The sequence below is a fragment of the Salvelinus sp. IW2-2015 genome, linkage group LG13, assembly GCF_002910315.2.
Source record: "Salvelinus sp. IW2-2015 linkage group LG13, ASM291031v2, whole genome shotgun sequence".
Classification (NCBI taxonomy): domain Eukaryota; kingdom Metazoa; phylum Chordata; class Actinopteri; order Salmoniformes; family Salmonidae; genus Salvelinus; species Salvelinus sp. IW2-2015.
Genome location: NC_036853.1, coordinates 19,079,502 through 19,105,982, shown reverse-complemented (window position 1 = coordinate 19,105,982; position 26,481 = coordinate 19,079,502). Strand labels below are relative to the sequence as shown.

The following is a 26,481-nucleotide window of genomic DNA, read 5'->3' as shown; positions in this document are numbered from 1 at the left end:
TTTGTAAAGTAGATATCTTCCTGTCATTTACTTTTTGATCAATAGTATAAAATGTGGTCTATGTGACTGCATTGGTTTGAATAGTGTCTCATTTCACACTATAATCCCCAGAGCAGTCTGGGTGTCAGCAGCACTGGCTACCTTGTGACTAATAGTGCCCCGTCTCTATTGGAATGGGGAAAGAATGAAATTACATGGCCATTGTACCATTCTCTCACTCGCACAAGAAGTGGGAACGTATCACCATCTGCATCAGCCAGGGCATTTATCCCCTGTCAATGACAAACACCCACACTTTCTCAAACCACCAAGCACTCGGACTGCACTTCCCTTTTTAAATAATTCCTATTAAAATCACTACATTGGAAATTGTACACTGGAAATTGTTCAATGAAAGGAAGATTTCCGAGGACCTATTTGTGAGGGATTGCTGTCGCCAGAGCTGGGTCCACCACCTGTGGAAAGCACGTACAGGCCCAGTGACTGATTACTCTCCAACTACAGATTCATCACAGCCAGTCAGGATACTTTAAATAAGGTGCCCTTTGAAGACACTATTCAGGTACCATTCCCAGCAAATCCATCTCTCCGGGATGGTAAAATCAACTGGTCTGTCTGGAAATACTGTTGAGCTGAGGAGAGAGTAAATTAAGAGTTTATTTCCAAAATGCTACAGTACAGTGCTTGACTTGGGCAGGAGCTTAYCAGAGCTGAGTACCAGCACCTCAAATGTTCTACTGCTTGTGSTCCTGTTCCTCTTATAGAATATTAGCTCAAAAGTATTGCGGAGCTTCAAAATGAGTACAGGAACCTATTTCAGTCCAAGTCAAGTACTGCTACAGTATATTCACACATTTTTTGCATTTGTGTTTTTTTAAATCATAAATGATTGCTTATGGGTACCTTCATGTGTTTGTAAAATGTTATTGTTATCAGATTTTTATGAATAGATTTTAGATGTGCATGAAATTGTGTTTTTTGCAAAACGCTATATATCCATTGTTTAGCTGGAATGGAATGCTCGTATCTTGTATATRTGACTGTGATACAGTATGTGGTTGTCTAACCTKGCTATCTTAAGATGAATGCACTTACTATAAGTCACGCTGTATAAGAGCATCTGCTAAATTACAAATGTAATAGTTTTKCATACAAATCTCATATTARTGTATAGAATTATTTCGTATTTTTTAAATATATTGATYTCACAAATGTGTASAGTTCTTTATTAAAAATGTAATTATTTGTTACATTTCACTGTGTAAATCCTAGCAGTACTACTTATTTCTCTGAGTGAGGCGGATATATAGCATTTTGCAAAGAAAACATGATTATTTGTCTCTCTAAAATGAAACCATCAAGTGATATATTTTAAACAACTACATGTCTGTCATTGAACAACCCCAAACTATGACTAGATAGTAAAAAAACACCCAAATCTCTTTTACAATTTCTTTAAACAACAAAAGCTAATGGAAATMGATATATAGCATTTTGGAATGAAACTRTTCAAATCCCAAGGACCGTGCTGTACAGTAGACTGTAGGGTTAATGGAGGACAGACATGAGTTGTTCACCCACACACTCTATCAATCATAAAGTAAGGCAGTATACCAATACATTTGACTTGGTTTCACAGTTAACAGACTACTCTTATACTAAGGCTCAGTTTTTTTGTGGATTTCTTGAACCTTTTAAGAACCTTTTAACTACTTTGACCAACCCAATGATCACTAAAAATAAACCAGGGATGTTCTGTAATTGCGGAGTTTGTCTTTAAATGTATGAATGCAAGACAAAATTGCATTTACAATTGGTTTGTATCAATTGATAAGTAAGTAACAGTCAATAATGTAACAATTATAGTCAGGGATAAACTGCTGATGACCACATAAGATGACAGTGACAGCAAAATAATATTAACAAACAGTAATAATAGTGATCATGGAACCAATAATGAAATATTGTCAATATTTACCCCGTTTGGTCTGAATGTGTGCAATCATCATTCTGTAAATATTTGTGGTAAAACGTGCCATGACTCATTTCCATCATGGATTTGTGCTTCTTCTCAAATAAATGTGTGCTCCAGGGCCTGGTTGCATAAAATATCTTACGTGTTTCCCTTAAGGCTTTCCCTTATTAAGTAATCATTTCCACTTACCTAAGGGAATTCTATAAGGGCGTTGCATAGAGCACCTCAATCATTGCCCTTAGGTAAAGGCATACTGAAGGGGGTTTACTGTAGTTTGAAGGCATGTACGGCAGTAATCGTCTCTGGTTACCARGGAGATGACRTGATTCATTGTCTGAACGTGATCTCTTGTCAAATATCACATTTATTTTGGGAGATCGCAAAATAGAACTTCTACATTCAACAGAGGAGAAACACATTGATTCAGAAGATAAAACACGTTTCTTGCTGTTACTTTTTTCTCAACTTGTTTCTATTACTTTCTAGCACCTCAAGTTAACGCACTTAGTATGTAGCTAGCGGGCTAGCCAGATAGCTTTATAGCCATGGATTGTGCACCTTCCATTGTTTAGCTATGTAGCTATACACCTAACTTGCTGGTTGATATTTTCCTTTTGCAACCAGGGCAACTGACTTAAAGGTAAGGAATTTACTTAAGATGTTTTATATAAAARATCTTAAGAGTTTCCTTTAAGGGTTTACCTTAAGGAATASTTTTCCCTTGCCTAAGGGAATTGTTTAAGGGCGTTGCATAGCGCCCCTCAAATATTGTATTAGTTAAGGGCATACTTAAAGGGGTTCTATGGTAGTTTGAAGGCATGTATGGCAGAAAGAGTATCTTGTTACCATGGAGACAGCCTGATTCACGGAATAAATGCCTGGTCAAAGAGATGCTTTGATTTTGTGAGAAAGCAAAATATAACCTCTACAATCAAGACAGGATAACCAAATTGCTTCAGAAGATAATAAACCCGAGTTTCTTGTAGATACTTTTTTCTCAACTTGTTTTTATTGCTTTATAGTACGTCAAGCCACAGTAGTTTACAGAGTAGCTATAGCTAACTAGCCAGCTATCTTTGTATCCATGGATTGTGCACCTTCCATTGTTTAGCTAAGTAGCTAGCTGGTTGATGTTTTCCTTTTGTCACCAGAGCAAATGAAAGCAACATTCACCTCCACAAATGCTGTTTACATTGATATCCATAGTMAATGAAACACTTAAAGGACCTCACTGGAACCCTTAACTTTTTCACTAAATTTAAGGGGGAAATTCACCTTAAAATGTTTTGCGCTACTGATTTAAGTTAAGGAAACTTTAAAGGAAAAGATGAGGGGGAAATTAACCTAAGGTGTTTTATGCAGCCATGCCCAGGSACTGAAAATGCAGTTTGCCTCAGTATATCTACCCATTTCAGAGAAGGTCCTGTAGAATTCCTGTCTGAAATGCTGAGCAATCTATCACAGTCTTAGGGCCAGAAATTAAGGCATTTTGTATTGAACAGTTGCCCTGGGAAGTTGCATTGTYCTTCAATCTAAGCATCKTAGTGACTAAGACCTATTGTGATATGTAATTACTGCTACACCATATTGCAAGGAAGTGTTTATCCCAAACTATTAGCTTGGAATGGAGTCTTTACAGACCCAGGGTTACAGCATAGATAGTCAACACCTCGTTTATGGGTGTCGCCCCCACCCGCCTGTAGTTGTGTAACCCTCCACCCAATACCAGTAACACAAGYAGCCAAGTTTAGATCAGTATTTTGGACAATGCTTCGACATAGTTGTCTCGGTCAAACTCTCTTGGCGTCACTGCCTTGTCGTCACAGTGTGAATGGATCATCAATGCTGACTAGGGGTTCAAGGGCAGATTAGGTCCAGTGTTGGCCACTTCTTTCAAGCCATCACTTTGTATGATTGTGCCACTTATGGAGGTGCAGAAAAGAGATCCCAGGAAGAATCAGTGTGCCCCAAAGTCATTGACTTTCACCTGCCATGACATAGCTGCCGGGAGCCCATATCAGTCCTATTGATTTCCCCAGAAGACCCAGAGGAATCATGTGGGGATTATAAGCCCCCAGATCCCCTGTTTCTCAGCTCTCATACACAAGTCTTTAGCGCAAATGGAATATAAAGAGCTTCCTTAAGGTTCCTAGGCTGCGTATGAAAACCAGGGCCTTGTGCTGCTACTGTAACCTATCCCTTGCCCCCTGTAGCCTGGCCCCTGTCCCCTGGCCTTGTAGCCTGGCCCCTGTCCCTGGCCTTTCTCTCACCTTTTGATCCTGCCCACCTGTTCACACATGATGGACAGGTACTGGGTGAGCTTCACCATGACGATGATGATGGTTCCACCAATGAGGGTGCAGGTTGGCCAAAAGAGTGAGTGGAACACTGCCAATCGTCCATAGATGCGTGTCAGTAGAGCACTGTCCTGCTGTTCACCTGGGTCCATGTAACACAGCACCTGCTGCTGTGTTTTCAGACGCTCCAAGATTTTCATGACTACAGTGTGGATCGCATTGAAGTCCTTCTGGCATTTGGGCACATAGAAGCACTAAGAGAACAAAGACAGATTTATTATMAATACAGTGGGTTAACTGCGTGTCTTGGATGAGTTGAATTGAAATGTAACCTCTAGAATTTGTTGACAGCTGCAAGTTTTTCACCTCTCACCTCAAGTAATGTATTGAGGTGGAGTCTGGAGTTAATTAGAACTCGAGGTCCTTCCGTTTCCAGTGTTTTTATGTGGGTGCATTGTGATAAACTATTTATTTATTTTTAGCGAATTAGGGTGGATTAAACCATATTGTTTTCTCATTGTTACAAGGCAATTCCACGATAACAGAGTGATGCTGAGAATCAGATCACAGTTAATAAAATGTTGTTTTATTTTATTTTTCACTTTAAAATGTATGTCAAACAAAAACCAATGATTGCAAAGRTAAACAAACAATACCTATGCACAAGGACTACTTTTAACAATTTTCACAGACAATTTTACAAAAATTAACATGATGAGTTAGGCACACCACATAATTTCAACGTGGAAATGTGGGTAATATTTGGTTGAGACGTTGATCAATGAGATTTCAACCTTTATTCACCCACTCAAAAAGACAGCCAGAAGTTTGTTGAATTCCCAATGTGTTGTCACTGCTTTCAACCACCTAAAAGCATAACCAAGTTCCAATAGAAAAACAATGTCTGATTTTGGTTTAGTTGTCATCTAAATGTGTTTTCAGCGCGCTTCCAACAAATTTAAAGCACAACAAAGTTCAAATGGTAATACATTGTCAGATATTTTGTGTTTATACAACAAGTTCATGTATTATCACTGTGCACTGTCACGCCCTGATCTGTTTCACCTGTCCTTGTGCTTGTCTCCACCTGTCCTTGTGCTTGTCTCCACCCCCCACTTCAGGTGTCGCCCAACTTCCCCACTGAGTATTTATACCTGTGTTTTCTGTCTGTCTGTGCAAGTTTGTCAGGTTTGTTCAAGTTTTTTTTTCTTTCCCCCCCCACTTTTATTTAACCAGGTAGGCTAGTTATAGCAATTAAATAGCAATTAAACACTGGAGTGATAGATGTGCAGAAGATGAATGTGCAAGTAGAGATACTGGGGTGCAAAGCAGAAAAAAAAATGGAATAAATAACAGTATGGGGATGAGGTAATTGGAGGGGCTATTTACAGACGGGCTATGTACAGGTGCAGTGATCTGTTAGCTGCTCTGACAGCTGGTGCTTAAAGTTAGTGAGGGAGATATGAGTCTCCAGCTTCAGTGATTTTTGCAATTCGTACCAGTCATTGGCAGCAGAGAACTGGAAGAAAAGGCGACCAAAGGAGGAATTGGCTTTGGGGGTGACCAGTGAAATATACCTGCTGGAGCYCGTGCTACGGGMGGMTGCTGCTATGGTGACCAGTGAGCTGAGATAAGGCTGGGCTTTACCTAGAAAAATACTTATAGATGACATGGAGCCAGTGGGTTTGGCAACGAATATGAAGCGAGGGCCAGCCAACGAGAGCATACAGGTCGCAGTGGTGGGTAGTATAATGTGGCAATGGTGACAAAACAGATGGCACTGTGATAGACTGCATCCAATTTGCTGAGTAGAGTGTTGGAGGCTATTTTGTAATGACATCGCCGAAGTCAAGGATCGGTAGAATAGTCCGTTTTACGAGGGTATGTTTGGCAGCATGAGTGAAGGATGCTTTGTTGCGAAATCGGAAGCCGATTCTAGATTTAATTTTGGATTGGAGGTGCTTATTGTGAGTCTGGAAGGAGAGTTTACAGTCTGACCAGACACCTAGGTATTTGTAGTTGTCCACATATTCTAGTCAGAAACGTCCAGAGTAGTTTGCTGTAAGGGCGGGCAGGTGCGGCAGCGATCGGTGGAAGAGCATGCATTTAGTTTTACTTGCATGTAAGAGCAGTTGGAGGCCATGGAAGGAGAGTTGTATGGCATTGAAGCTCGTCTGGAGGTTAGTTAACACAGTGTCCAAAGAAGGGCCAGAWATATACAGAATGGTGTTGTCTGCGTAGAGGTGGATCAGAGAATCACCAGCAGCAAGAGRGACATCATTGATGTATACAGAATTGAACKKTGTGGCACCCCATAGAGACTGCCAGAGGTCCGGACAACAGGCCCTCCGATTTGACACAGTGAACTCCGTCTGAGAAGTAYTTGGTGAACCAGGCGAGGCAGTCATTTGAGAAACCAAGGCTGTTGAGTCGGCCGATAAGAATGTGGTGATTGACAGAGTCGAAAGCCTTGGCCAGGTCGATGAATACAGCTGCACAGTATTGTCTTTTATCGATGGCGYTTATGATATTGTTTAGGACCTTGAGCGTGGCTGAGGTGCACCCATGACCAGCTCGGAAACCAGATTGCATAGCAGAGAAGGTACAGTGGGATTCGAAATGGTCGGTGATCTATTTGTTAACTTGGCTTTCGAAGACCTTAGAAAAAGTTAGGAAAGTTAGGATAGATATACAGTTGAAGTCGGAAGTTTACATACACCTTAGCCAAATACATTTAAACTCAGTTTTCACAATTCTTGACATTTAATTATAGTAAAAATTCCCTGTCTTAGGTCAGTTAGGATCACCACTTTATTTTAAGAAAGTGAAATGTCAGAATAATAGTAGAGAGAATGATTTACTTCAGCTTTTATTTCTTTAACCAACATTCCCAGTAGGTCAGAAGTTTACATACATTCAATTAGTATTTGGTAGCATTGCCTTTAAATTGTTTAACTTGGGTCAAACGTTTTGTTTAGCCTTCCACAAGCTTCCCACAATAAGTTGGGTGAATTTTGGCCCATTCCTCCTTACAGAGCTTGTGTAACGGAGTCATGTTTGTAGGCCTCCTTGCTTGCACACGCTTTTTCAGTTCTTTCCACAAATTTTCAATAGGATTGAGGTCAGGGCTTTGTGATGGCCACTCCAATACCTTGATTTTGTTGTCCTGAAGCCATTTTGCCACAACTTTGGAAGTATGCTTGGGGTCATTGTCCATTTGGAAGACCCATTTGCGAGCGACCAAGCTTTAACTTCCTGACTGATGTCTTGAGATGTTGCTTCAATATATCCACATAATTTCCCTCTTCATGATGCCGTCTATTTTGTGAAGTGCACCAGTCCCTCCATGCAGCAAAGCACCCCCACAACATGATGCTGCCACCCCCGTGCTTCACGGTTGGAATGGTGTTCTTCACTTGCAAGCCGCCCCCTTTTTCCTCCAAACATAACGATGGTCATTATGACCAAAACAGTTACATTTTTGTTTCATCAGACCAGATGACAATCTCTCCAAAAAGTATGATCTTTCCCATGTGCAGTTGCAAACCGTAGTCTGGCTTTTAATGGAGTTTTGAAGCAGTGGCTTTTCCTTGCTGAGCAATCTTTCAGATTATGTCGATATAGGACTCGTTTTACTGTGGATATAGATACTTTTGTACTTGTTTGCCTCCAGGTCCTTTGCTGTTGTTCTGGGATTGATTTTCACTTTTCGCACAAGTAATGTTCTAATCGTTCATCTGTAGAGACATAATGTGTCTCCTTCCTGAGCGGTATGATGGCTGCATGGCCCATGGTGTTTATACTTGCGTACTATTGTTTGTACAGATGAACGTGGTACCTTCAGCGTTTGGAAATTTCTCCAAGGATGAACCAGACTTGTGGAGGTCCACAATTTTTTCTGAAGGTCTTGGCTGATTTCTTTTGACTTTTCCATGATGTTAAGCAAAGAGGCACTGAGTTTGAAGTGGCCTTGAAATACATCCACAGGTACACCTCCAATTGACTCAAATGATGTCAATTAGCCTTTCAGAAGCTTCTAAAGCCATGACATAATTTTCTGGAACTTTCAAGCTGTTTAAAGGCACAGTCAACTTAGTGTATGTAAACTCTGACCCACTGAAATTGTGATACAGTGAAATAACTGTCTTTGAATAATTTTGGGAAAAATGACTTGTGTTCATGCCACAAGTGTCTAGATGTCCTAACCGACTTGCCAAAACTATAGTTTGTTAACAAGAATTTGATGGAGTGGTTGAAAAACTAAGTTTTAATGACTCCAACCTAAAAGTGTATGTAAAACTCTTGACTTCGTCTGTAGCAGTTTGGGTCTAGAGTGTCTCCCCCTTTGAAGAGGGGGATGACCACGGCAGCTTTCCAATATTTGGGGATCTAGACGATATGAAAGAGTGTGGAACATGCTAGTAATGGGGTTGCAACAATTTCAGCTGATCATTTTTGAAAGATAGGGTCCAGATTGTCTAGCCCGGCTGATTTGTAGGGGTCCAGATTTTGCAGTTCTTTCAGAACATCAGCTATTTGGATTTGGTGAAGGAGAAATGGGGGAGGCTTGGTGAAGTTGCTGTGGGCTGTTGACCGGGGTAGGGGTAGCCAGGTGGAAAGCAGGCCACCGTAGAAAAATGCTTACTGATATGATCAATTATCGTGGATTTATCGGTAGTGACATGTGTTCCTAGCTCAGTGCAGTGGCAGCTGGGAGGAGGTGCTTCTTATTCTCCATGGCCTTTATAGTCGTCCCATAACTTTTTTGAGTTTGTGCTACAGGATGCAAATTTCTGTTTGAAAAAGCTAGCCTTTTGCTTTCCTAACTGCTGTGTATATTGGTTCCTACTTCCCTGAAAGTTGCATATCGTGGGGTCTATTTGGATGCTAATGCAGTACGCCACAGGATGTTTTTGTGCTGGTCAAGGGCAGTCAGGTCTGGAGAGAACCAAGGGCTATATCTGTTCCTGGTTCTGCATTTTTTGAATGGGGCATGCTTATTTAAGATGGTGAGGTAAGCACTTTCATAGAATAACAATAACCAGGAATCTTCTACTGACGGAATGAGGTCAATATCCCTCCAGGATACCCGGGCCAGYTCGATTAGAAAGGCCTGCTCGCTGAAGTGTTTTAGGGAGCGTTTGACAGTGATGAGGGGTGGTCGTTTGACCGCAGACCCATTACGAACGCAGGCAATGAGGCAGTGATCACTGAGATCCTGGTTGAAGACAGCAGAGGTATATTTGGAGGGCAGGTTGGTTAGGATGATATCTATGAGGGTGCCCATGTTTACGGATTTGGGGTTGTACCTGGTAGGTTCATTGATAATTTGTGTGAGATGAAGGGCATCAAACTTAGATTGTCAACCAGCGTTTTGTCTCAGCGCCTGCTTTTCCCCAGTCTCTCTTTTTCCTCGTCCTCCTGGTTTTGACCCTTGCCTGTTCTTACTCCGAGCCTGCCTGCCGTCCTGTGCCTTTGCCCCTACTCTGGATTACCGACCTCTGGATGACCTGACCCTGGGCCTGCCTGCCGTCCTGTACCTTGGCCCCACTACTCTGGATTATCGACCCCTGCCAGCCTTGACCTGTCGTTTGCCTGCTCCTGTTGTTGCAATAAACATTGTTACTTCAACACAGTCTGCACTTGGGTCTTACCTGAAACCTGATAGTGCTCCATCTAATAGCACAACCAAATAACCTGGATAGCAGTTGAGATTACATTAAAACAGGGMTGTCAAACTAATTCTATATAGTGCCCAGTGTCTGCAATTATAGCAATTATGAAGATCTCCACAGACCTGTGACCTTTGCATGCTATCTTGAACAAACATTTATATGATTACTTAATAAGAAGACATTTATAGTTACAGTAGGCTAACCTCAAAATGTAGCCATGGATGTGTTACACATTTTAAGGTTGAATAAATATTGTTACATTAGTTTGTAAGACAAAGTATATTGCTTCAATTTAAGGTTATTACAAAATAAATAATGAATTGTATTTGGTTGACAACMCAACCAAATATCAACATTTGGAGGATATCTAATGCCTGGATAGTTTCAACTGAGCCACTGGCTTAATCCTATTCTGTAACTTTTATTTTTGGTTTAGTTGGAGACAGTGTCACCAGCAAGCACCACTARACCATCACACCTCCTCCATGCTCCAAAAATCTAAAATCTGTACTCATCAGACCAAAGGACAGATTTCCTACCGGTCTAATGTACATTGCTCGTTTTTCTTTGCCCAAGCCAGTCTCTTTTTCTTATTGGTGTCCTTTAGTAGTGGTTTCTTTGCAGCAATTCGACCATGAAGGCCTGATTGACAGTATCCTCTGAACAGTTGATGTTGAGATGTGTCTGTTACTTGAAGCATTTATTTGGGCTGCAATCTGAGGTGCAGTTAACTCTAATGAACTTATCCTCTGCAGCAGAGGTAACTCTGGGTCTTCCCTTCTTGTGGCGGTCCTCATGAGAGCCAGTTTCATCATAGCACTTGGTGGTTTTTGTGACTACATTTGAAGAATTTTTCAAAGTTCTTGAAATGTTCTGGATTGACTGATCTTCATGTCTTAAAGTAATGGTGGACTGTCTTGTCTCTTTGCTTATTCAAGCTGTTCTTGCCATAATATGGACTTTGTATTTTACCAAATAGGGCTATCTTCTGTATACCATCCCTACCTTGTCACAACACAACTGATTGGCTCAAACGCATCTACAATGTAGAAAATAGTYAAGATCAAGAAAAACGCTTGAATGAGTAGGTGTGTCCAAACTTTTGACTGGTACMGTGTGTCTCATCTTTCCTTAGAGTGGTCATAATACCTTGTAGGCCAAACCGTTCAGACGCTACAGACGATTTTGTGTGAATTTCGGGATGTATCATGGTCTGACAAACACTGCTCTAGCTCTGTCACCTTTTACTGCAGATGTGGAAGTACGATATAAGCGAATGTGGTTGATTGAGACGCATCCAATGCAAAACCAGATATCTCTATTTTAAACTGACGGATGAATATGGGGATTTTTTTATTATGCTAATTAGATTTCCGCGGGGGCGCGGACATCGACCTTAGGGGGTTATAACTTTGATTTTTGTTTGAGATGGAGACGTGAATCCAACATATTAATGATTAACTTGAAGATTACATTTGAAATCAACCAAAGTTCAGAAACCCTAGGCCGATATGTGTTGTCTATTTTTAGTTGAACCCTAGGTTGAATTGAAACAATAGTTGATGATGACTTTGCAAATGCTACACAGTGTATTCGGAAGTATTCAGACCGATTGCAAAAATGTCTAAAAAACAGTTTTTGCTTTGWCATTATGGGGTATTGTGCATAGATTGATGAGGGAAAAAAACGATTTCATCCATTTTAGAAAAAGGCTGTAACGTAACAAAATGTGACAAAAGTCAAGGTGTCTGAATACTTTCCAAATGCACTGTATAGGCCTAAATAGTATCATTGATGATATACATGACTTATAAAGTATGGTAACATTTTATTTGCTTTGGTAAGCCTACCCTTTGGAATGACTTCGATAGCATCACAGTGAATATATTTATTTATTAAGAGATCTTTCAACAATCATTCTCATGGTAGRACATCGGTATTAGTCAGTGACAAATATCAAAGCTAAGCAGGACTGGGCCTAGTTAAAACCCAGGATGGGATACCAAATGAATAGCTGTAGATAGATCACTTCACCAGTAAGAGGTGCTCCCCAACTATAATTGTTTTTCTGATAGTGGATATAAAGTTTCAAAGGTACAAATTCAACATATTTTATGCCAGGTTTGAAAATTGATCACAGTGATGACATAATCCTGTGCTTTAAATTTCAGCCTCAAAACAAGATTTGCTAACTTAAAAAAAAATCWAATGTATTTTCCATGTAAATCCACGTCACAATACGCTGATAAATTACGTTGAAACAACATTTATTCAACCAATTTGTGCCTAGTGGGGATGCAAAGTTTGGTAACAGAATGACGMTTTGTGCTGTTGGTGCCGCCATTCTGTTACCAAACTTCGCATCTGCACTGCTCTTCAAGTAAATGTGTTTTTATACAATTCTCTGTGGAAATTATTAAAAGTAGTCCCTGTGCATAGAGCTGTATGGTTTGTTTAACTTTGCAATCATTGTTTTTTGTTAGACATTTTAAAGTAAAAAATCTGAGTCTCAGCATCACTCTGTTAGCGTGAAACTGCCCTACATTAAATTAATTACATGGTAAATACATATTTCATAGTTGTGCTTATATACTGTTTTGTATTGAATCATTTGATTGCACATTGCTACCACATACTTTGTTAGTAAAGATCAGTAAAACCAGGTGTATATTACTGTAGCTGAAGCAAGATAATGAAATATAGGGTTACTGTTGGACATGTTATGTTTAGGCATGTCCTCTGTCTCACCTCTGGGTTGGTGTCCTGTGCCTCCTCATTGTGGGAGAGTCGGACAACCTTTCCGGATGTGTTGAGACTGACAAACACCTGTAGGCACGGGTACTTGGAGCTRTTCCAGCACTCAGAGCCGCAGCTGTAGGTACAGTTCATCTCCGCCACGATGGTGGKGTTGAGCACAGTGCAGCTGGATTCCTCCGTCCACACACTACATGGCATGGGGGTGGGGAGGGTAGGGAGCAAATTTAAAGAGTTACTGACCTGTGTATAGCTCTACCCCGGTGCCCTCTAACATATTTCTGTCTGGATGCCACACAAGTAAGTTCAACATCAACAACAACTGTATCCAACAACACAACACCCATGATTAACAATGAATTAAATGAAAAGGGAGAAGTTGTAGGAATTTTCAGGATACTGCATGATATGAAGCAGACTGAATCAGTTGAGTAGTAGAAATGGGAGAAAAGATCGACAACACTAGCAAATAGCAGATTATAGTGATTATCTCCAGCTGAATTCCAAAGTCTGTCCACTTTACCGGTGTATCTTAACCTCTTGAATAGCTCAGCATGCTTTATAGTCTACATACTGATATTTGGAAATTAATCTTAGATCTAGGAAAAAGTAATATTCTGAATAACTTGCTTTTCACTTTCTCTTTAAGGATAAATGTTGCACTACTTTTTCACTGAATCCAAATAGAAAAGGAACGACTTGAGGTGGAATAAAAAAAAAATTGCAGCACACTCTGTGGCTTGGAATGACGTTGGTGCCTTGCAGTGTAATTGGTGCTGTATTGTGATAGGCTATTGTGTACGGAAGTTTGTCCCCTGTGTCCCCTGCTTTCATGCTGTAACAGTTACAGTGAGCTCATAGCGCAAATGCTACTCATAAGCCTCAGCTGGCATCTTAAATGCCTCTGACTGCAATTTATGTCCACAACTAAAGTATAGAGGYACCACACCATTTGGAATGCACAGTTGTAGCTACCGAGTGGTAGCTCCCGGGAGGGGCTAATATAGGGGGATTGTATAGTTTGCCATGCACTTTAAAGACAGCTTGGCTAACTGGTGTGTTTCAGTGACAGTTCAGACAYCATTTGAGCCATTATCCTAGACTAGCCAAAGTAATATACACATGGTGACATGATGAAGATCTAACAGCAGTTTTTTCTTTGACATGCATGTGGCTACATGAAGAAAACAAACTTCAGGACATTGTGATTGACTTGGTGAGTGAGAGCAAATTACCTGTCTGAGTAGGAGCGCACCATGGTAATGCCCAGCACAAAGTACATCATCACAGAGAAGAGGATCATGCTGAGTCCCAGGAGAATAGCTCTGTCCTCCCCAGCCTTCAGCGCTGTCACTGTCTTCCTCTTGTCTAGCACGTCATACTCCCGGACCTTCTGATAAATAGTCCTGATTCATACATTACCAACACACACACACACACAACAGGGTTGCATCATGAGGTCATCTGGCTTGACCAAATGGCATTAGTCAAATCAATACATAAMTAATAGCCTTTTAAGGGTCAATATGAATTTAATTCTCTTCTCTTGGGCATGGACATGCAAAGCTTGAAATAAATTATTTTTTWAATTTTGCACACTGATCATGTGATTTACTTTCCATCACGAATAATGCGAAAACGTCATAGCTAATATTACTGTTGACTGGTAGACCAGTAGATAATGAGATATTCGTTTTTATTTTCAGGGGTGGAGTTTTTCCAAATACAAACTGACAGATTTTCCCTTTTATTCACAATTATTGTAGCTTAAAGCTGGGTGCACAAATGTGATTCTCATTGATGTAAAAAAGCTGAAAAGCTTTTACAAACCAACAAAAAATAATCAGACATCGTAGAATTAAGCACATCCCAATCTTAGTAAAGCTTGTTACAGATGTAGGTATAATGACATTAACTAGATTTCTGATTAAAAAAAAAAAATATATAAAACTCAGTGTCAGATTTACCAAGCATTTGTTACGGTGACAAATTTCATGTCTTAAGTTTGTCTGTTGTTCCCTTTCAAAAACACAATTACAAACTTTTCAGAAGTGCATCATAGATCTGTCCCATGATTCTTTGTGCTGTGTAAAGTATAAAGGGTACCATACCTTCTCTCACTTCCTGATCCCTGAGCTCCTTTGCTTCCTGCCCATAGGAACATCCTCTCTGAGGACTCTCTGTGCCCACCACCACTCACAGAGGGCGTCACACAGGGCTGCTGAGACCACCTGCCAGGGACAGACACAAACACTCAGTGACCCATGTGCCCCTCAGTCTCCACACATCTATCCTGGAAGTGCCACCCCCTCAGAGCCTGGTCAGGATAACCCACAGCCAGGTGAGAAGAGTTTTCTCACTGAATGACTTCATCAACCCTATTCATCTTCTGCAGAAAGAAAAAGCAACGTATTCCACAGAGTTTAGAGCCACTCGCCATCCACTAGGATAGTCACCAAGGTGAATCATCTTTTGAATGTTTGAAGAGCTGGAGTTCACAGAGGCAAAGAGGGAGCAGCAGCAGCACGCATCCACCTGAGGCACACGAACAGCACKCATGGCACACACGCTTTCCTGTGTGCTTCAAGCCCACTCGTCTGGCACTTAATTTCCTGCCTGTTCATTTGTTATTGACTATTCATAGTCTGAGCGACGGCGACGGGCTGGTGGAATGATGAGGTTTCCAGGCGCAGAGGACTTGCGAAAGCATTGATCCCTTCCGACTATTCAGCAGTAAGAGGTGAGAGGCATTCAAAGCCTCCCTCCTCCACTGAACCTCCTCCCCAACCTCTCTCTGTTGATTGGTCTTAATGGAGAGCCTCCTAGCAATGTAGTTGCATTGGAGTTTTCAGGGAAAATGAATAACTGCTCGGAGTAGTAAGGAAAGTAGTGGGATTGCCCAAACCCTTTTTGTTCATATTAGGAGATTTAAACACAAACATCCACTCTCATTATGTAGATAAGGTTCACAGAGAAGGTTTTGATTGTGTGTGTGTGTGTGTGTCTGTCTTTGCTCATCAATAGATTATTGTGTTTCTATCTCCTGCCTTAGTAAAGCCTCTGAGATTAATAAATAGGCTATGATGTTGTGCTCCTATCGCACAGGAATAGTCTACCCATACTGTGAAATATTTTGAATACTTACTTTCGYMCATGCTTGGCTATTGAATMAGTGATGATACATTTGCTGGTTGCTCTCAATAAAATATATTTTCTGGCAAACCTTCKAAAGAGCCTATTGGTATGGAGGTGGCATCTAATTTTATTTGGAGACTTGGTAACGCAAAGATGCGACCAAGTTCTGTAATTCTCCAACTTTGGACCTTGGGTTTTTCTTTGCCTCCTGAACTATTTTCCTCACTGTGCATGGGGGCAAGTTTACCACTGTTCCAGTGTTTTTAAACTTCTTAATTGTTGCCCTAATAGTGGTAAGTGCCCACTMGGTACAAACTGGTTAAATCAACGTTGTTTCAACGTAATTGGTCAACGTATTGTGACGTAGAATCTAGGTGGAAAATACATTGGATTTGAAAAAAGTAATCAACTGTTGTTTTTTAAAATTTCAACCACAGGGTTATATCATTATAGTAACCAATTTTCAACATAGACAAACCTTGTATTTAAGATGTTGAATTCCTGCCTTTGAAACAAAGTCAGATCTTCAAAGTAATATCCACTATGAGAAAAAKAACGACAGGCTAGGCAGCACCTCTTATTGGAGCGTTGGTCATCTATCTACAGCTATCSTTTTGGTCACCCATCCAGGGTTTTAACCAAGCCCAGCCCTGCTTAGTTTTSATATTGTCACTGACTATTACCAATGTGCTATCGTGAGAATGACGGTTGAGATATCTCCACTTAATAGATTCACTGTTGCTATCAAAGTCATTCCAAAGGGTAGGTTTAAATAACAGAGCAAATGAAACGTAAGCATACATACCTTAATCATATATCATAGTGATAATCATATATCACATAATCATATATCATAGTGATGTGGGGAGGGGGACTAAATCAAACTGTATTTAAAGTTTGATTTGATTTAGTCCAATTCTTGATCTTGTTTGGTTGAAATGGAGACGTGAATCCAACATATCAATTATTCATTTGTAGACAAACTGGAATTAAAGCCAGAGTCAGTGGCACAGATGGAACTATCCAAGCAGAAGATAAATCTTCTTCATATGTTGATATTTGATTGCATTGAGAAACAATATTCAATATCAGTTTTGCAATATAGTAAATAACCTATTAACTTGTTGGCAAGTTAACAAATGCTATGTTGGATTTACTTCACAACCAAAAATACAAGTGACAGAGTATAATTAAGCAAGTGGCTCAGATGGAACTATCCAAGCAGTAAATACATCTCCTTTAAATGTTGATATTTGGTTGCGTTGTCAACCAAACACAACCAAACTCAATATTACCTTTGTAATATAGTAAATAGCCTACAGTTAAGGATATCTTACAAACGAATGTAACAGTATTTATTCATCCTTAAAATGAGTAACACGTCATGGCCACATTTTGAGGTTACTGTAACAATAAATATATTCTTATGTAATCATAGAAAGCCTGCARGTTCAAGGTCGCAGGTCTATGAAAATCTTCACAAATGCTATGATGTTCTGCAAGGCATTTATGACTTGCACCATGTACTTTAATGTAATCTCAACTGCAATCCAGGTCATTTTGGTTGTGCTATTAGATGAAGCACAGGGATTACAGATTAAAACWTGTATAAATAAACAAAATATCAGACATTGAATTTCTAACCTTCAAACCAAGCAGTACATGTAACCGTACTCTCTCTACATTCAATAGGGTTCTCTCTAAATAAACACTGTTATTTGATGGCTCCACACACTAGTCAGGGGATGCCTGGAAGCAGATTGAGGGGGCATACCTTTTTGTCACTGTGTCTTTAGCCAAGCGACGTGCTAATGCTGCCTTTTGGAGCCCTGACACATTGAAACGAGAACAGATTATTGCACTATTCTCACCTAACTACCTGCCGGGTGTCTGATGTGGCACATAGGAGAATCTATTTAGCAGTGTGTTTATTAGGGACAGTCCTGCATATGAGCTCTGTCTTTATGAAAGGACAATTGTTGACAAGTTCATCAAGAGGGGTACTGTACATGAGACCAACACTATGTGCACATTACACTACACACTGTAACTAGAATGCACCTTATATGCCTGTTGTTGAGTCAGAGCAAATGTAGAAAACAATGCATCCCATTTAAAAGGGCAACCTGTTGCCTCCTCYTATAGTAGCAGGATGATTAGCTATGTTGCATCACTAGTGTCCATAGTGTCCCATTAGCAGAGATGGCTTCATTAGCCCTGTGATTTGCTCACCTCTCATATTTAACACATAATTACATGCCTAATCTTGCATGAAATTGCGCTAATGACATTACCAAAGGTAAACTCCAAAGGAGAACATTGTTGATGAGATTAAAACATAGAGATAAAGCTGTYTTGTATCGTATTATTACATTTGTGCCTTCACTTAGATGCTGACAGTATTTCTGGCTACTGTGAAATAGCTGCATCTCTGTTCACAGCAGACCAATTAGATYAATCAGAGCGATCACAGACTGATGCCTTATCTTGAGTCTGTGCCTAGTGTCATGAAGTATTGACAGAAAAGTCAGGAGTCTGGGGTATAACGATAAATGACATGAGGGGATTCACTGGAATGTGCTTGCTCATTGTGTTGTCTGTCTCACTAAAGTCTGCCTTTGCACATATGAAATGTGTTTAGCCGTCTATTGAAGACTGTCTACAGAGATGTATTAATTCAAAGAACCTGTGCCACTAGTACTACATTGAATTTAGATGCTTGTTTTCTGTCACACTCTCTTGCAAGTTTTACACAATAATAAAGCAAACCTTGTCCTGTCTGCACGTATTCATCTACTGTCATCATCAGGCAATTATTATGATCTGTTAATGGGAGCATTCTTTCAGGTCTATTGCTTTAATTAGAATGTCATTATGTAAACTTTATCCACTGCCGGAGGCTAATGGCTGCAGAGTGAACAGGAGCATCCAACAGCTCTGCTGTCTGGGACATATAGGCAGACACAGGTGTCTCCACACACAGGACCATGGTGAGCTCTCATGTTTTACAATCCTGATTTAAGAGAACTACCAGGAGGCATCTGCCAGACCGCATCATCAATGACTCAGGGGGGTGTCACAGTAAAACAGGACAGTGCTCCAAGACAGCGTACGGTGCTGACATGCAGGCAGCAGCATATGCCAACCATTCCACTGTGTTAAGCCTTAAGGCCATGTGGAAAYACCATGTTGTTCATTCAGAAAATATGTCAAGGTCAGCTGGGTGAAACTCCTCCAAAGCTTTCTGAGCAACACTCCCTGGACACCAGCGTGCTACACACAGTGACTTTCAGGTTTGTCCCTAAATTAATATCATTAAAAACCTCCCCCAGACACATCTTCTGTTCAACACCTACGTATTTCCCTTTGCACTTTCCTTTCTTTTAGCTAAATGGAGACAAACATATATTCCACAGTGTCCTCATCAGAACTCAAATAGTGCCTCCAAAGTGCATGAGTAATGCAGTGACTTTAAAGTGTAGGCTACCAGCAGGCAGACTTGTACTATTTAAGCAAAATAACCAAAACATGGGGAACTCTTAGAATGTTTTATGGCTATCAATAAAGTTGTTCTCTGGGAAATYTAGAGAGTTTTCTCCATTCCCCATCCCTCTCGCTCATCTTTATGCATTGCCAGCCAGTTGCTTACATCTAAAAGCCCTGTGTCCACTTGCAGTTCTTTCCAGCATTGCCAAGGCAGTGCATCTCCAAAATTACAACTAAAGTGGTTTGCCTTTAATTAAGCATTAGCTACCAAAAAGAGGYACTTTAATGAGCTCATAAAAACAAATCCACAATGCTTAAATGTGTTAAGCGTCAACCTGGTTCCACCTGAGCACTAAACTACTGTAGCTCTGCTTGCCTGAGTGGCCATTTTGGGCTGAGGCTTCTGTCTCAATGTTAAACAGTTTCTTACAGTAATGGCTTGAATCCAGTATGGGATTGTTCCTCTCAAAAAGRCAGTTTATTTCAAATTTGTCAAAGTATTGTAAGACATAGGAGAGAGTACCCTACTAAGGTGCATAGTGCCAGAAGATCTTTGACACCTGTCCGGGGAAAGAGGGCTGGCTTCGGCAACATAAGACATTAAGACATTCCTTGGATTTCAAAAACACAAAATGTACGTCAATCACTCCCAAATACCACCATGATCCTATGTGATAGTAACAGAGTCAGTGAGGAGGGCGAAGGGGTTGGAATTCTACATCATTGGATGGAGAGCAGTGGGTGTGTTTAAAAGGCAGGTGCTGTACTATTTGTGGTCTGTAAATAGAGGCTAAGGACTTGGTGCCGGGCCACTACAGCAATCCATTGGTCCAGGCTTCTCTCCAGAGCTGCTGAGAAGCCAAATTACAGGGACCCAGGCAGGGTGGGCAGAGCCTGTCCATGGAGGGGATGATTAGGGAATGATAACTGGGCACAGGGGTAACATTTAGCGCCCCAGTTAAGCTTTCAAACTGAGGACATTTATGTCATTGAATCAGTAGCACTTGGAACATGGTGTGTGTTTTATATTTGATATTTTTAGTTCTCGTGATTTAGAAATAGCAGGCTATGGCAGTGTCATTATGATTGTAATTGTGTTTTTGACCTTCCTCTGAGGCATCTTGAAAAGATCCTTCTATTCTTCCTGTCATTTTGATATCAATCATTCTCCATTGAAGACAAATCTGTGAGGGACAAAGTGGTTCTCTTGGACTGACTTTTCAATGTCATGTCTTATCCTAGTAGTGAGACAATAAACACAACTTAATAGCAGTGTGACATGAAGACTACAGTATGCGTCAAAAAGTAACAGTTCATGCTCCKATGACTTATCATAGGGAAAATACATAATTGTAAGAAATTCATAGTTGTTTTGGGAATTAAGTTTACTCACTCTACTTTTTGTAATAAGGCACACACTGAGTAAAGATCACATTGCAAGTGTTTATATCCAGACCGGATGCATTGTTAGCTTAAGACTAATTAGGACTCTGCTTTTTACCATGGAACAAATAAAAAAYATCTTCAGTTTTGGGGCATCATATAGTGTAGGATGTACTGTAGTAGCCCAGACAGCATGTTCAACACATTTTCTTGAAATATTTGTGTCAAGCAGGACACTGTAAAAGTAGAAYGCAACAAACACATGCAGCTTATACACCCAGGACCAACAATACACAAGGCTTGTTGATTCTACAAAGAGATTATATTGTAGAATGTTCACTTCAAAAAGAGAAATGTAGTGGATACACAGTAGCTTAACTTGTTTGTTTCAGTATTGATTCAAACATTCATCATCCATATCTTAATTTTATACCAAGTACACAATCACTCCCAATTTACAATCATGTTACGTCATGGTATGTCTTTTGGAACCGTTTGTAAGAACCTGGTTATAACTGGAATGGGAGTTAGCACGTTGGACTAAATATTGCAGCAGAGTCAGGGATCAGTGTTTCTGGTGAGTCATCCAACATGGCCGCTCGCTACACTACCACTGGGACTTCCCATGCACTGTCTGCCAGGAGACTATTCGAAAGCGACAGGCAACAAGATTTACACACTACTCTTGTCAATGCAGTCTGAGCATTTGTCAATATTGTTGTGAGTGGAAAGTGGAGGCTTCCGGCAGCAGCCGTCAATTGGTTAATGTAAAACATGTGGTGTTCCTCAGGCCATGCCTCCAYGCAGGAATCCACCCAGCAGGCTTTTAATCACACTCATTCAGACCCATTCAAAGAGGCCCTGCTGCAGCAACATACCAACAAAGACCATGTATCACGACTGGCCAATAATACGTATCCTGAAAGTGTCATTTCCCTCACTAGTTCAGCTACATTCTCAAGGACAACTGCCTCTGTCTCAACTGTTCTTGTCAACTGTTTTGTATTGAGGCAAAGGTTTAATGAAAGATTTTATGTGACACTGACATTTTTTATATCCATTGGTGGAAAAAGTACTCAAATGTCATACTTGAGTAAAATAAAAGACACCTTAATAGAAAATGACTCAGGTAAAAGTCACCCAGTAAAATATTAGTTGAGTTAAGTCTAAAAGTATTTGGTTTTAAAAATACTTAAGTATCAAACGTAAAAGTATGAATAATTTCAAATTCCTTACAATAAATTCAGCAAAAAAATAAACATCCCTTTTTCAGAACCCTGTCTTTCAAAGATTATTCGTAAAAATCCAATAACTTCACAGATCTTCATTGTAAAGGGTTTAAACKCTGCTTCCCATGCTTGTTCAATGAACCATAAACAATTAATGAACATYCATCTGTGGAATGGMCGTTAAGACACTAACAGTTTACAGACAGTTGGCAATTAAGATCACAGTTATGAAAACTTAGGACACTAAAGAGGCCTGTCTACTGACTCTGAAAAACACCAAAAGAAAGATGCCTAGGGTCCCTGCTCATCTGTGTGAACGTGCCTTAGGCATGCCTAAGGCCTGCAGATGTGGCCAGGGCAATAAATTGCAATGTCCATACTGTGAGACGCCTAAGACAGCGCTACAGGGAGACAGGACAGACTGCTGATCATTCTCGCAGTGGCAGACCACGTGTAARAACACCTGCACAGGATCGGAACATCCGAACATCACACCTGCACACCATCACAACAACTGTCCGAGTTACACCAGGAATGCACAATCCCTCCATCAGTGCTCAGACTGTCCGTAATAGGCTGAGAGAGGCTGGACTGAGGGCTTGTAGGCCTGTTGTAAGCCAGGTCCTCACCAGACATCACCGGCAACAACGTCGCCTATGGGCACAAACCCACCGTTGCTGGACCAGACAGGACTGGCAAAAAGTGTTCTTCACCGATGAGTTGCGGTTTTGTTTCACGGGGGGGTGATGGTCGGATTCGCGTATATCGTCGAAGGAATGAGCGTTACACCGAGGCCTGTACTCTGGAGCGGGATCGATTTGGAGATGGAGGGTCCGTCATGGTCTGGGGCGGTGTGTCACAGCATCATCGGACTGAGCTTGTTGTCATTGCAGGAAATCTCAACGCTGTGCGTTACAGGGAAGACATCCTCATCCCTCACGTGGTACCCTTCCTGCAGGCTCATCCTGACATGACCCTGCAGCATGACAATGCCACCAGCCATACTGCTCGTTCTGTGCGTGATTTCCTGCAAGATAGGGATGTCAGTGTTCTGCCATGGCCAGTGAAGAGCCCGGATCTCAATCCCATTGAGCACGTCTGGGACCTGTTGGATCGGGAGGGTGAGGGCTAGGGTCATTCCCCCCAGAAATGTCTGGGAACTTGCAGGTGCCTTGGTGGAAGAGTGGGGTAACATCTCACATCAAGAACRGMAAAATCTGGTGCAGTCCATGAGGAGGAGATGCACTGCAGTACTTAATGCAGCTGGTGGCCACACCAYATACTGACTGTTACTTTTGATTTTGACCTCCCCTTTGTTCAGGGACACATTATTCCATTTTTGTTCGTCACATGTCTGTGGAACTTGTTCAGTTKATGTCTCAGTTGTTTAATCTTGTTATGTTCATACAAATATTTACACATGTTAAGTTTGCTGAAAATTAACGCAGTTGACAGTGAGAGGACGTTTCTTTTTTTTGCTGAGTTTGTTATGCAAACCAGACAGCAGAACTGTATTGTTTTTTTACTTTACGGATAGCCAGGGGCACACTCCAACACTCAGACATTAATTTACAAACAAAGCATTGGTGTTTAGTGAGTCCACCAGATCAGAAGCAGTAGGGATTACCAGGGATGTTTTCTTGATAAGTGCGTGAATTTGACAATTTTTCCTGTTTAAATGTAACGAGTTCTTCTGGGTGTCAGGGAAAATGTATGGAGTAAAAAGTACATTATTTTCTTTAGGAATGTAGTGAAGTAAAAGTAAAAGTTGTCAGAAATATAAATACATTGCCTTGCAAAAGTATTTACCCCCCTTGGCATTTCTTTCCTATTTTGTAGCATTACAACCTGTCATTTAAATGGATGTTTATTTGGATTTCATGTAATGGACATACACAAAATAGTCCAAATTGGTGAAGTGAAATGAAAAAAATAACTTATTTAAAAAGATTCKAAAAAAATACAAAARGTAAAAGTGGTGCGTGCATATGTTTTCACCCCCTTTTCTGTGAAGCCCATAAAGAAGATCTAGAATAATTACRTTCAGAAGTCACATAATTAGTTAAATAAAGTCCACCTGTGTGCAATCTAAGTGTCACATGATCTGTCACATGATCTCAGTATATATACACCTGTTCTGAAAGGCCCCAGAGTKTGCAACATCACTAAGCAAGAGGCACCATGAAAACCAAGGTGCTCTCCAGGGACAAAGTTGTGGAGAAGTACAGATCAGGGTTGGGTTATAKAAAAATATCAGAAACTTTGAACATTCCARGMAGCACCATTAAATCCATTATTAAAAAATGGAAAGAATATGGCACCACAACAAACCTGCCAAGAGAGGGCCACACACCAAACATCACAGACCAGGCAAGYAGGGTATTAATCAGASAGGCAACAAAGASACCAAAGATAACCCTGAAGGAGCTGCAAAGCTCCACAGCGGAGATTGGAATATCTGTCTATAGGACCACTTTAAGCCGTACACTCCACAGAGCTGGGCTTTATGGAAGAGTGGCCAGAAAAAAGCCATTGCTTAAAAAAAATGAGCAAACACGTTTGGTGTTCGCCAAAAGGCATGTGAGAGACTCCCAAAACAAATGGAAGAAGATACTCTGGTTAGATGAGACTAAAATTTWGCTTTTTGGCCATCAAGGAAAACGCTATGTCTGGCGCAAACTCAACACCTCTCATCAACCCGAGAACACCATCCCCACAGTGAAGCATGGTGGTGGCAGCATTATGCTGTGGGTATGTTTTTACATCGGCGGGGAATGGGAAACTGGTCAGAGTTGAAGGAATGATGAATAGCGCTAAATACAGAGAATTTCTTGAGGGTAACCTGTTTCAGTCTTCCAGAGATTTGAGACCTGGACGGAGGTTCACCTTCCAGCAYGACAATGACCCTAAGCATACTGATAGAGAAACACTCTTTTTSAGAATCCAATTGAGAATATGTGGTATGACTTGAAGATTGCTGTACACGAGCGGAACCCATCTAACTTGAAGGAGCTGGGGCAGTTTTGCCTTGAAGAATGGTTAAAAATCCCAGTGGCTAGATGTGCCAAGCTTATAGAGACATACCCCAAGAGCCTTGCAACTGTATATGCTGCAAAAGGTGTCTRTACAAAGTATTGGCTTTTGGGGGGGGTAAATAGTTAAAGAGGCTCAAGTTCTGTTTTTTGGTTTTACTTCTTGTTTGTTTCACAATTAAAAAATATTTTACTTCTTCAAAGTGGTAGGCATGTTGTGTAAACCAAATGATACAAACCCCCCAAAAATGTATTTTAATTCCAGGTTAAAAGGCAACAAAATAGMAAAAATGCCAATGAATACTTCCGCAAGGCACTGTAGTAAAGTAAAGTACAGATACCCCAAAAAACAATTTAAGTAGTGGATCGTGGACTATATAAAATGGAGGGCCAAACAGGCCTCCATTTACATCAATGGGACTGAAGTGGAGAGGGTCGAGAGTTTCAAGTCCCCTGGTGTCCACATCACCAACTATCATGGTCCAAACACACCAAGGCAGTTGTGAAGAGGGCACGACAACACCTTTTCCCCCACAGGAGACTGAAAAGATTTGTCATGGGTCCCCAGATCCACAAAAAGTTCTACAACTGCACCATCGAGAGCATCCTGACCGGTTGCATTACCTCTACAGAGTGTAGTGCGTACGACCCAGTACATCACTGGGACCAAGCTTCCTGACATCCATGACCTATATACTAGGAAGTGTCAGAGGAAGGCCCAAAYAATTGTCAAGACTCCAGTCACTTAAGCTATAGACTGTTCTCTCTGCTACTGCACAGCAAACGGTACCGGAGCGCCAAGTAAAGGACCAAATGGCTCCTTAACAGCTTCTCCCCCCAAYCCATAAGACCGCTGAACAACTAAACTAATSAAATGGCCACCCGCACAATATACATTGACCTGTAACCCCGCACATTGACTTGGTACCGGTTCCCCCTGTATATAGCCTTGTTACTGTTATGTACTTTTCTTGTGTTACRTTTTTTTTTTTTTACTTTAGWAAATATTTTATTAACTCTATTTCTTGAACTGCATTGGAAAGGGGGATACCTAGTCAGTTATACAACTGAATGCCTTCAACTGAAATGTGTCTTCCACATTTAACCCAATCCCTCTGAATCAGAGAGGTGCGTGGGGCTGCCTTAATCAACAGCCACGTCTTCAGGCGCCCAGGGAACAGTGGGTTAACTGCCTTGCTTGTCAGCTCGGGGATTTGATCCAGCAACCTTCGGTTACTGTCCCAATGAACTAAACACTAGGCTACCTGTTGGTTAAGGGCTTGTTTGCAAGCATTTAATGGTAAGGTCTACACCTGTTGTATTCAGCGCATGTGAGAAATAATATTTGATTTGATTTAAAGTATTTCTACTTAAGTACTTTACACTACTGTTTACATCAAAATCAAATCAAATCAATCACATCACCCTAAAGCAAATAAGCAACTTGAATAATACGTTACTTGGATAGGTTTGGTTGCTTGAGTTCTGTAAATATCTTATTTTTGTTTTGCTTGT

General features: G+C 40.8%; 1 protein-coding gene across 1 annotated transcript; it reads right to left on the bottom strand.

The window, feature by feature from the left end:
* Positions 1 to 4,065: 4,065 nt before the first annotated feature.
* On the bottom strand, positions 4,066 to 15,087 carry LOC111971851 (calcium-activated potassium channel subunit beta-2-like). The gene is made up of 6 exons (XM_070446322.1): positions 15,062 to 15,087; positions 14,813 to 14,932; positions 13,937 to 14,107; positions 12,696 to 12,891; positions 4,246 to 4,526; positions 4,066 to 4,084 (listed from the first exon to the last, which is right to left on the bottom strand). Exons 1-6 carry the CDS (start codon positions 15,085 to 15,087, stop codon positions 4,066 to 4,068), a joined length of 813 nt encoding a protein of 270 aa, XP_070302423.1.
* Between the last annotated feature and the right edge of the window lie 11,394 nt (positions 15,088 to 26,481).